The sequence below is a fragment of the Astatotilapia calliptera genome, chromosome 8 (assembly GCF_900246225.1).
Source record: "Astatotilapia calliptera chromosome 8, fAstCal1.2, whole genome shotgun sequence".
Classification (NCBI taxonomy): Eukaryota; Metazoa; Chordata; class Actinopteri; order Cichliformes; family Cichlidae; genus Astatotilapia; species Astatotilapia calliptera.
In genome coordinates, this window is record NC_039309.1 from 9,864,469 (window position 1) to 9,876,746 (window position 12,278).

The 12,278-nt window shown below is 42.3% G+C and overlaps 1 protein-coding gene across 14 annotated transcripts in view; it reads right to left on the reverse strand.

Moving 5' to 3' along the window:
- The window catches only part of nrxn1a (neurexin 1a), a 66,513-nt gene that overhangs the window by 34,154 nt on the left and 20,081 nt on the right, over positions 1–12,278 (reverse strand). For 10 of the 14 annotated variants that reach the window (XM_026178402.1, XM_026178401.1, XM_026178392.1 and 7 more), the window contains 4 exons: positions 5,248–5,549; positions 4,043–4,066; positions 1,997–2,158; positions 218–289 (listed from right to left, as the gene is read on the reverse strand). In XM_026178402.1, the coding sequence (XP_026034187.1) occupies positions 218–289; positions 1,997–2,158; positions 4,043–4,066; positions 5,248–5,549 (560 nt within the window). The remainder of the gene's footprint in view (positions 1–217; positions 290–1,996; positions 2,159–4,042; positions 4,067–5,247; positions 5,550–12,278) is intronic. The other 4 variants (XM_026178399.1, XM_026178398.1, XM_026178388.1 and 1 more) reach the window with 1 other exon arrangement.

Consider the following 12,278-nt stretch of genomic DNA (forward strand, 5'->3'; position numbering starts at 1 on the left):
GACTATCTGGACCAGTATGGTTCCTTTGTAGTCTGAGACCGAAATAAAGCCAGATTCCAGCTGTGAAGTGGCTAAAAGATAAAAGCTTGTGGCTACCTCTCAAATATATAATCCCATTTACATCGCTACAGTGTGAGTCTCACAGGGCGAGACATGAGGTGTTTGAGGGGATCCAGCATTGTCTGGCTTGTTGGGACGTGTTGATTAAAGCACATACCTTCATCTTGGGGTCTCCCTGTTTAGCCAGTCTAGACAGCTCCAACCGTACATCGTTGTTCTTGTACACCACCTTGAGGGGAGGGGATTGAAAGAAAATAATGATATCTGAATGCTGCTTCACTTTTAACCAACACACATAACATTTCTGATAGAGAAATTATTAAAGTAATGCTAAATTCTTATTAGTAAGCTGGAGGAATGTATCTCTCTCGCTGCGTCTCTGTCTCACTATCCCTCTATCTGCTTTCTGCTATCCAAACATTATGTACTAGCACACACAATGATGCTAGACTGTTTCCCTGTAAGGGAACACACACGTGACAGTTCCCAGGATAACGTTGGGGGAAAATGTATGAAAAGGTTCAGCAACAGTAAGATTGATTGACTTTTGAGCGCACATCGATTAATGTTTAACCTATTCAAACACATTTTCTATTCAAATGTTCTGATGGGTTTTTTATATGAAAGCAAGAACCTAAAGACCAGCATCCACTCCGGCTTCATCTTTTCAAACTCCCATTTGTCCCTGCCACCTGCATGATTGCTTTTACATCTTCTATTTTCTTTGCTTTACTGTTTCTCTCTTTGCTTTCCCTGACACAGTCCGCTCTCTGACTCAGTGTATAGAGTGTGCTTGTGCTGAGCATTCTGATGTTGAGAGATGAGCACACAGGCTCTGCTTTATTAATCCAGACCTCCTTCTATAACCTGTGAGCAACCAAATACTCCTCTGCATTGGCTCTGCGTTTTAATTTTCTGCATGTCAGGTGCTATTGTGTGTGTGTGTTTAAGGCAAGGGGGTGGCTCTTGAACACAATAAGTGCTTCAAACGGTCTTACGGTGTGGGTGTTTATGGGGAGGATTGTGCCTGTGCTGCATCCAATGCACAAAACTGTTACAGCCGTGATTGCTCATGCATATGATGATTCGCAGCATACATCTTAATTTGCTCACATGGATTATCATATCATCGTATTAAATATGTAAATGTGCCAGTGGAGGGTTCACTTTGACAGCGGCAGCCTCATTTAAACATCATCACTCTTAATGAAGCAACACAGAGTGCATTCACTACTGATACAGATAGCTCTCTGTTTGGCACATCATCTGTTGGCTTGTTTGGTTGTTTGTTTATGCCTCTGTGTGAATCTGCGTGAATGAAAGGGAGACTCAGGCAGGGTGTGTATCCGATGGGCGTGAGGATGTCTTTGGGAGTTTCGTTGTATCAAGCTCTGGGTATCCATACGTATGTTTATTTGCGTGCAGCAACTGTTTCAGCGGAAATATTTGGGCATATAATATTACACTACGACTGTGTTTTCTGTGCATGCATGCATGTGTGCATTGTGAGTTTTTGTTTCTGTGGTGCTGTGGCCCATTTCAAGCACAGTGGATGGATGGAGCATCTCTGTGGCGTACCTAATTAGCATGTTAGTGCTTAGTTCTGTATCTACTCTCTCAACTACACTCATCACTGATTCTCTCTGATGCTGGGGAGGGTGTGTGCGTGTGCGTCTGGGACTACTTGTGTGAGTCTGCCAAATGGAAGCATGTCGGTGTATGTGTGCTTTATAAGATATTGTGTGTAAAAATGTTTGTGTGATGCGTGGCAGAAGAAAGAAAAGAAGATTTATTTTAGTTTAAATGAATATTTCTTAAACCTTAGGTCAAAGCGGACAGCATTAAGCACTTGGAAAGACATTTTACACATGCAAAGTTTTATCCTATGCCAATAATTAGTTTTTTTTTTTTTTTACCTATCAAGCATGTGCCCCACCTCTTTCAGACATCCCATGAAATTATTGCTGACTGGAGAACCAGGCAGGTCAGCGGTGCTGGGGCTTCCTCCCACGTAGAAGAAGTCATCAGAGCCTAGCATGGTGTAGTCCTCCTGTGTGTAGCCCGTGGTGGTCAGGATGCCGTCCACAGAGATGGTCACCTACACAACAAAGCACAGGGAAAGGACACGCTATATACTCACACCAAAGGCAGCGCTAAGCGCTAGCTAGGCGCTGACCAGCCAAATTAGCCCCCGTTGCTCTGGTAACCAATCTATATGCATTCTGGCAGGGAAAAGGCCTGATTGGTTTTGGGAATTGGCCACTTTGATTCGCAGCAGTTGGATCAGTGCTGGCTGTGTGGTGTAACTGAGTAGTGTCGCCTCTTGGCTTTGCTGATGTAACCGGCTTCAGAAATATGTAACTATGCACTGCTAAATACCGCTCACTCCTGCAGGTAGTGGTAAACTCTCATTTTTCTTTTGTGCGCTCTGAGAATTAAAACGGCATAATCTTCTATCTTCGGCCTATCAAGAGCAAAAAGTCTATTGTAAATTCTCTATGCGATTAATAAAGTTTTGCTGAAACCCAAAGCTTCAGGGCCACAATTCTCTCGGTACCCAGACTTCAAAGGCAGTTTATTATTCTGTGACTGCATGGTAAAAAATAGACTAAACCATAGTGATTTTGCTAAAAGGTTAGCCTTGTTTATTAAAGGAAAAGCCAACTTAACCCATATCAGTGAAATTTTCCAACTTATGTTTATGGTTCGTACGCTTAAGCTGCTTTACGGTCTAGGCAGAAGACGCAATTTGATTTATTTCCTAATATGCTAACAAGATTTTTCCTAAATGCTTTGCCTAAAGTGACACTGGTGCTCTTATAATTTAATCAGCTCATTTTGGAGTGTAATAGCCTGTACAGAGGCTTTTAGGTGTCACTGATATCCAATCTTGTCACACTCAAGTCACCGTTAGTGGTACATTATCACTCTCTGATATTCTACAGTACATTACTGACCATGTCTGGCTGCCCATAAAGGTTGTGAGCTCTTTATTTCCCCACTACAATAAGTTCCCTCTGACTGCTGGTGCTCATCATTGCCAGGCAAACTTGCCCAGCCAGTCAGGTGTTAGTAAGTCTCCGCAGGCATCTTCGTGCTATGCAGTAAGGTGTTAGTACTATTTACTTGTTAGTAGTTGTTAGTTGTTGCACTGTTGGCAGCCACAGAAGTGTTACTTGTGTCAGGCCAAGCTGTGTTGGGTTACTGAGGTCAGGGTTCATGATTTCAATGCTGTTAGTCATTGTGATGATGTTATGTTATTGTGTTGTTAGGGTGAATTGTGATGATGGTGTTAGTTGGTTAGTTAGTGGTCTGGGGGGGGTTTGTTAGATCAGCGAATCAGGATGACAAACACACAGATTTAATGCACACACGCACAGGTGTTAGATGGGTTACGCCTCATTCCACACACATAAATATACAAACATGCAGTCTGTTCCTCTCTCTGCATGCAAGCACTGGCAAAGAGGACACAATAGATAATAAAATACAAAAAAACCCCAACAACATACGACAGGATGAGTTAGAGGCACCATGGAGAACATGCAGTGGAGGATTGGTGAAAAATAAAAGAAAAAAAAAATTTAAAAAAAGAAGGGAAGGAACCTCTCTATCCACTTTACGGACCAATTAGAGAGGGGAAGGGTTTTTGAGTCACGCCATGCAGGATGGGGGAAGGGGAGGGCTCGTCATTTGCGTGCAGGTGAGGGATGAGCCAATCAGCGTGGGCCTACATGTCAGTCACAAAGTGATGGGGTGAAAATAAAAACAGTAGAAGTAAGGGAGGGAAAGGATTTATAGAAAAAAAGTGGTTGGCAAGGAAGGTGGATGTGGGCTTTTTAAGCGTAAAAGATTACCAACCGCATTTATCCTGTTATTGGTTTAGTTTTGATGTCTATGGTTCAAAAGGAAATAGACACGGGGCAAACCCAAACTAAGAAACAATTAGAATGATATCTACCGAACAATGGAGTTTGTTTACCATAGCGTGTCCAATGCCTGAGTGCTTTGTAGGAGAGGGGGAGAAAGGAAAGCAAAAAACTGTGAACAGAACAACCTCGGGAACAAAAAAAGGAAAGCTAGAAGGCCTCTGGTGAGGTTAGTAGGTTGGTTGGAGTGGTTTCGCTAGGAGAAGGGCACAGGTTAGGTTAGTAGAATGAATCATTCCATGGATGGTGGTTAGTTTCACTAGCAGGTTAGTAAAGTTAGTAGTCAAGTTAGTAGTACAGACAGGCAAACGGTAGAGGCAGGGCACAGGTAGGTTACAAGCACCTGGGTGCTAGTGACCCTGTATGTTCTCTAGTCCACTCCCTCGCTCTTTCACTCTCTCAGTCATTCACTCACTCAAACACACAATTGAAAATGCACTCACCTAGAGCTGAGAGCAGTGCAGGTCTGCTGGTAAAGCCACTGTAAACTAAGACCAAAACCTCAGGTATTTTCTTACTACCATAGCATCACTGCAATTGGACAACAGACCACTGACCATGGTTTCTACACTGTTTAGCTTCCCTCTGCTGACTACAGTCTTTTCAGCCCCGTGTGGCCCTGGAACACCTGCACTGTGGTTCATCAAAGTCAAATACAGAGCGAATCTATTTAACAAGGAGTCAGAATTAATTCTGCAACTAATAAACATCTTCATTTGGTTAATGAGTCAATTATTTCTCAGGCAAACGAAATTATTGTTTTGGCGTAGCCTTTTAGTATGCACGTTTTTTTTGTTTTTTTTTAATCATTGCTTCTTCTGGCTTCTCTGCATCTCGTCAGAGAATCAGTGCCACGAGATATGAGGAGTGCTGGGTTGCCCGCACCTATAGCCTGAATACAATCCTGTACAATAAGAGACATTAAATGCAAAGTTTCTGAAAACCCCAGCTGAGGTCTAAACTTCACAAACAAGCTAATGAAGTAAAAAAACAAAAAAAATCACAATGTTGTCACATTTGAGAAGCTGGAACAAGTATTTTTTTTATCTTGACATCTTAAAATATTTTCAAATTGTGCTTTACTTCACTCTGCCATTTACCAAGCATTTTATCAGTAAAACTTCCATTCATCCTTGTTATCTTTATGTCCCTCTCTACATGACTGAAAATGTTTCTTCCCAAAAGCCTTATCAGTAACATAAATTGTCTCCTCTCCTCTCTGTTTCGCTTACTCCTCCATCTCCTGTTGTTTGGTTACCTGTCTCAGGTTGCGGGTGACCTTGACGTCATGCCAAGCGTTGTCGTTGAACTTTCCGTTGACGGGCTCCACCAAAGCCTCAAAGGCCCCAGAGCCGAGGTTGATGACAAGTGACACTGCCCCATTCTTGAGCGCCAGGTTGACGTAGTCAGCTGACTTGCCGGTGTGCAGCATGAGGCCATTGCGCTGCAGTGTCTTGAAGGAGAGCGTTATTTCATCACTGCTAGACTGGATGGGGTTGGGCGACAAGTCGTAGCAAAAGTACTCTGAGCCCTTGAAGGTGGCGACGTACTCCTCGCGAGCTGAGAGGCAAAGGGAGAGGAGGAAGAGGGAGAAGAGGAGGAAACAGAAGCATGGAACCATTACGTTGTTGCCAAAGCATTATCATAATGAGTGGTACATTTTCCAAGCTATGTTGCTTCTTCCCACACTGCTCTTCACAAAATGCTCAAAGATGATAAAATGGTGGGTGTTCATCAGAGCCAGCTGAGTAAAACAAAGCTCAGCTGGGCCTGGTTAAATTTGATTCAGATATGCAGTACAAAACATATTGTTTAAGATGCTGAAAATGCTGTTATTGTCAAGCAAAGCCTCACTGATGCCAGCACTTGGAAGAAACACTTCCTTCCATACCTCTAATTGTACCACAGAGTGGTGTGTAAACAAGCTTTGATCATTCATGTGGGTTAGAGATTAAACAGTGTGGATGTGCGGGAGACAGTCGTGAGTCTGTAGCATTCCAAACTCGTTACGAAACCTGTCTCTCTTTTGAGAGAACAGCTGTGTTGGCAGTCTAAAGTGAGGTGCTCTTGTTTGACAACATGGCTCCTTTCATGATGTTTGTTAAATGCCAGAAATGTGTAAGTGTCTGCGTATGTGTGTGTGGCGGCAGCAAAGGTTAGGGAAGTTTTAAAAGTGAATGGCAAAAACCGACGATGAAGATGGAGAAGAGCAGCCTGCAAGCATAATGGCAGCCAAAGCAGGTAGGAGTGGCCAATTAGAATTCAGTAACAGGCAGACAGCCAGTAGCAACTTACCTTGCACACCCTTAGTGACCCACAAGGACACTAGACCAAGGTTTTACAATCCATCATACTTAAGCTCGCATTCACTTATCTGCTCTCACACCTACACACACTACTCTATACGCAAGCCAGCAGCAGAACAAATATGCACACCTACGCACACATCCGCAAAAATGATCATACTATCGTGCTGCCATAGACAAGTAGAGGCGACATTATCTGTCTCTTCACCTCCCCCCACCTTCAAAAACATCACCCTTCCTCTGCATCTGCTCCAGCGTTCTCCTCACCACCATCCCTATAGCTCTCACACCTCCCTCCTGGCCTCATGCCACCATTCCTCTCCTCACATCTCACTGGCCTCTTTTTCTTTGCTCTGTGGAGCCTCTGGCATAACCACCATCTTGTAGTTCACAATGACGAGGGGAACAGAGGAGGATTTAGCACACGCTAGGTGAAGCTGGAGCAGGAGAGACACTTGGTGAGGAACCGCTGGAGAGGAGAAGAGGGGGGGAAAGATGCCATATAATGAATAGACTGAAGTGTAATAGGTTATTAAAGTAGTGAGAGGCAGAGAGAGGGATGTTGAAATGGAATCGGCCGCACTTGAGTGAATATAACACAGAGAGAATAATGAGAAGGAAAAAGTGAGAATATATCACAATTCAAAGGCCAATTGTGGCAAATTGTCTTTCTTTGCTTTAGTTGCATGAAAAAAAAATCCAAAGTGTGAATGCCAATATATGAGTGAGAAACAACACATTGTGTTGTGTGATTCCTTCCCTCCCAGCATGTTAATTAAGAGTATGTGTCTGCATGCCTCAAAGAGAAAAAGAAAAACTGCGTGCGAGTTCGCGTTCAAGCGTTTGAAAGTGTAGACAACTATATGCTTTTTATGTGTGCATGAAATGTGCGGGGGTGTGGGTGGGTGCTGGTCTCTGTAAATATTGGTGTATTGCTGTCAGAAAAGCTATTACCAACTCAGGGCCTTGGGCTAGTCTTTACTGAGAGGAGCGAAGAAAAAGGAGACCCCCACACACAAACGTACACAGAAAGACCAGCCACAAATGTTAACACAATCACACATACTCACTCACTCTCTCACACACACACGCAAACGGAGCCAAATGTAGATGAGGTGGCAGAGCGAGAAGGGGTGGGTGTGTGTTGTTCACAATGGGAACACACGCAGCCGTCCAGCAGCATTGTAGCGGTAATTTACAGAGGTGCCATTAGGTTTCAGTGTAGTGCTCCACCATTCTGTTGCTAATTTACAGACACATCATTAGAGCAGACAGGAGCACATAAAGCATCTCTGCATCGATCTGGAAGCTCTGGCCCGCAAACGCTCACTCCTCGTTCTATTACATCACATGCACAACAGACGTGCACGCACACATTCAGACAGGAAAATGCATATTGGGTGACACAAACACAAGGAAGACGTGCGTGCATGTGTTCACTGTGAAGACACACCTAAAACACACAGAGACGCACACGCTCTCAAGTGGGCAGGTTGGAGTGGATCTTCTGTAGCTCAGATTAATGGAGTGAGTCAGTATTAGCTCAGAGTAAACAGTGAGACAGACACTGACATACACACCACATGTCACACTTCATCCTGTGGAAAGCACTGTCGATCAAAACAAGCGAGTCGGAGAACGGAGGAATACAGTGAACGAGGGAGAAATGAAGGGGAAAGAAAAGGAGAGCCTAAGAATGAGAATTATAAAAATGTTCCTGTGGAGAATTTTTAGTACTTTATATTTATTAATGTACTGTAGAAGTTTGGTATAGGGCTGGGCCATACACCCTAAATCTTTGATTATATCTGAAAATACTATCGTTATTCTGATATCATTGCTATAGCAACATAACACAAACTAGCCCAGGCACATCAGAGCACAACAGCACCATGTCATAATTTAGCATCTAAAAGAGTAGCTGTTTTAATAACCTTCGATCATGAGCAGTGCTTTGCAGAATATGCAAGAAAATGTTTCCCCCAAAAGGTGAAAACGACTCGTTTCACCCCTGGATGCAAAAACAAACTGTTGAGTATAACCAGGCTACAAGTAGGAGATTCCAGCATTTGGTGATTGGACGTCAACCCAGATATAGGCGCATGACTCCACTTGTGTTGTTGGTGCGCTGACTAGTTGTGCTGGGTATTTGCACTCGCTAGTTCATAGCTAGCTGCACTCCACATGACAGGAAGGTCACATGGAGTGGATGGAAATTTTAAGCAGCTGGTTTAAAAGCTTGACCCAAGACACAACCCATCAAAGGTAGAAAATATTTTCCAGTTTTATTATCTGATAATATTTGTGCGGCTTTTGAAAAGTTACAAGGTCAAGTTACTTTAGTTACCGTTCAATAAAAGTGTTAAGATACCTGCTTAACATAAAATTACTTAAATTTCCAGGGAAAACACTAGCAAAGCAGCTTGATTTATGTGGTGTCACTTAATGTACTGCTGGGTCACCACTGTTGCACTATGGCTGCTGCTACTGCTGGCTCTTTGGTTCAGTAGACTCAATTGAAAAAAGGATGGAAAAATACTCGTCATTAACTTGCACTTAAATGCAGGCTGCTAGCATCAGTAAAATGTTCAGGAGTTTTTTCTATTTTGTCAAAAATACTAGAAGTTTTCTTGAAATGTTGTGATATCATTTTGTGTCTATATCACCCACCCCTACTGTGGGAATTGTTTCTCGTGGGCTGCGTGTTTGGACAGCTAAGCTAAGCTTTACTTTATCTCTGAGGTCACTTTTTGCAATAACGGTCCTAAATTATACCTGATTAAAGCGAGTGAATAGAAGAAGGGAAAAGAAAACTCTTTAAAGTTAATTAGCTTTGGGTAACTTTAAAGCTAATTAAAGGATATTTCTGAAGAAAACTGTAAAAATTGTTTTTATATCCATTCTTCTTGTGTTTTTTTAGTCGAAAAAAATTAATTGGCCGTTCATTGTCACCAAATACCAAACATTTGCTGGCCTAAACTTCTAAAATGTTCTATTCTTTGGGTCATATAAATACGTTGGGATTTTACACCACTGAATTTACAAAGTTATTAATAAGGAGATTTCTTTTCTTGGATACTGGGAAGCTGTTAAATGTATTTATTTACTATTTTATTTACCACTTTATAAAATAAGTGGTTGTATCAACAATTTTTTTTAGCTAAAAACAAAGCAGGCTCTCTTTTGAATTCCTCCAGCTGTGAGCACTGGAGAGACACAGAGCTGTGAAACTTCTCGTGTGTAAGTAATTCACACAAGCCGACTGTTGGTAGACAGATCCAACAATTATTTTTAATTTCATCTTTTAACCCTCAATGATCAATAAAATAAAAAACACCAAGGATGCGGCACTGCTGGGGTTTGTAACGTGTTGAAATATGCAGCAACTGAACAGCAAACTATTGAAAAAATATGCTCTAATGAAGGTCAGTAGGGTAAAACACTTACTGAAATGTCTTTTTACCAGGAAAAATACAACTAAATCAAAAACAGCTTCCTCCACTGCACCTCGGTGACTAATCAAATCTTCTCTTGGCTGCTCCCTTTAGGGGTCACTATAGCAAACGATCTATTTCCCTTCCTTCACACCCTATCTGTTACATTGTCTCCTGTCACACTAAAGCTCCAGATATTGTAGTACCTACATTTTAAGTCCGTAGTCTCACCTCTACACTCCCAGTTTTCCTTCTGTCTCCAAACACACCTTCTCACTATCTTCCTCCTCAGTAGCAAAGTTTTCATTGGTAACCTAGTAACTAGTGGTTGTTGTTAGCCTGGCCCTCGTCTGCTCTGGTTTGGAAATCTTATTTTTCATTCACTTGTTTAATTTCAACAAAGATTATACACTGGGTGCCCTTCCTGATGCAATCCTCCCTGTTAATCCAGACTTGGACAGGACGCTAGGAATAATCTGGTTTATGGGCCCTGTGGTTGGCTCAAATACTTTGAAAAAAATAAACCAAGAAAATGTTCTGCAGCTTACCAAAATATGAGACCACTGCAATTACATAAAGACTCTATGCACCTTAAAACAAATTTACACAAGGCATAAAGCTTCACTAAAAAAATCACCATACAATTGCCACTGTTATGCAAAAGCCTATCAGCTGAGATTCTCCCATCATCTGTCAGCACTGACAATTAGAAGAGGAAGACAGGCTTTTGTATTGCATTTTCAATTACTTCACTTTCATACACAGAGAAAGAAAGAACAAAAAACGAGTGACGGTTTGGAAAAAACCGAGCGACTTCCTGGTAAGCTGTGAAAATATGTCACTATTAATTGATTCCAGCTATCAGTTGAACCTTTAAAGTAAGCCTTTCTACAGCTGGCTGTCAGGGGTGAATATATGTGGGTTGCAAAATGGTCCAAAACACACTCCAGCGACTGCATTTGCAGAAGGAGAGGTCTGTCTAGGAACAGGATAATATGAAAGGAACTTGTACAAAATTAATGAAGTGAACTTTGAAGGCTATGCAAGGATTGAGAATAAGCATAAATGTAAAGATGGAAGGTGATTGGCATTAGTTCTTGAAGACTATCGTTAAGCTACTGCTGTAATGAATAAAGCAGTCCGTGGGGAGGCGAGGGGGGAGAGAGGGAGCGAGAATAACTGATCTGATGGTTGCTGCTTCAGAGACCAGCTGCAGCTGTACCACCCTTCCAATGATCAAACACACATCAGTTGGATGTTTCTGTCTGTTTGCGCTCTCATGGCGAGTGTGTGTTGCATTTTTCTGCTCATGTGCGTCCTCAGCGTTTCGCACACTAATTTGTCATTTCCATGGCAACCCACTGTTACAGGGGCTACACCAAATATGAATGTGTTTGTGCATGCATGTGTTTCAGAGACAGAAACAGAGAGAGGGGGGAGAGACAGGAAGAGAGATGGAGAAGGAGGTCGAGAGAGAGAAAGAGTGATTGAGTGAACAGTACATTATCATGGACAGCTGTACTGAATCAAAATGGCGGATGGAGGCTGGGAGCACGTCGGGGGAGCCTACATTATACAGCACCTGATAGAGGGAGCAGGATGGAAAGAAGCAGGGAAAGAGGAAGATGCATTGGAGAATTTGAAAGGAGAAGGAATAAAAAAAGAGGGAGCAGGAGACTCATTGAGATGGGCAATGCAGAATGGAAGAGAAGAGAGAATAAGGTAGAAGGAAAGAAAGACGAGACAAGGAAAGGGAGTGGCAGAGAAGGAGGGATGGATGGCTAGAGAGAGGTAAAGACAGAAAAATGCTGGTGTATCTAAATCCTAGTGTAGCAAGCCTCAATCATGGCAGCCCTGTCATTCTGAAGATAGCACGCTGCAGTTCCCTTGCACCTCGTTTTTAGCCCACCATGCAGTTCTGCTATCAGCTCCTCTCAGACTGTCCACACATGCAAATACACATGCACACACACACGCAGCATAAACTCAAGCATCCTGCACGAAGGCATCCCTTCTTAATAACAGACAGGTGGATTAACTATACACTCGTACACTATACAGATAGATGACCAGCATTGGAAATGTATGTAAATGTATGCTAACATATGCATAGTTTCCATATTAAGTTAAAGTGTGAGAATTCATACAGTCGAGTTCACTAAAGGCTGCAAATGCCGTTTCCATCTCTATTCGGTGATATACAGCATCTGGCTTTGAAAGCGATTGGGCTATCACATCACAGCCAAGGGAGCAATACTGTAGAGGAGGATATTACTGTCAGGACACAAGTGACAGATTGCTCGTCTGCAATGTTGATGTCTTATTTCTTTTTTGTTGTTGTTGTTCAATTGAAAGCATTTATTCCCAGTATGAAATATGCACTTTAAAAAATGCTACACCAGCACAGAAAAATACAATACTGACCTAAAAGTGAAGAATAGTGCAGAAACTGTGATTGAGTTGAAAAATCACCAACAATATAGACACCTGTCTGAATGGTTTCTTCTAAATGTTTGTCATTTTTTGCAAATCGTTGATGATAGGAAGGT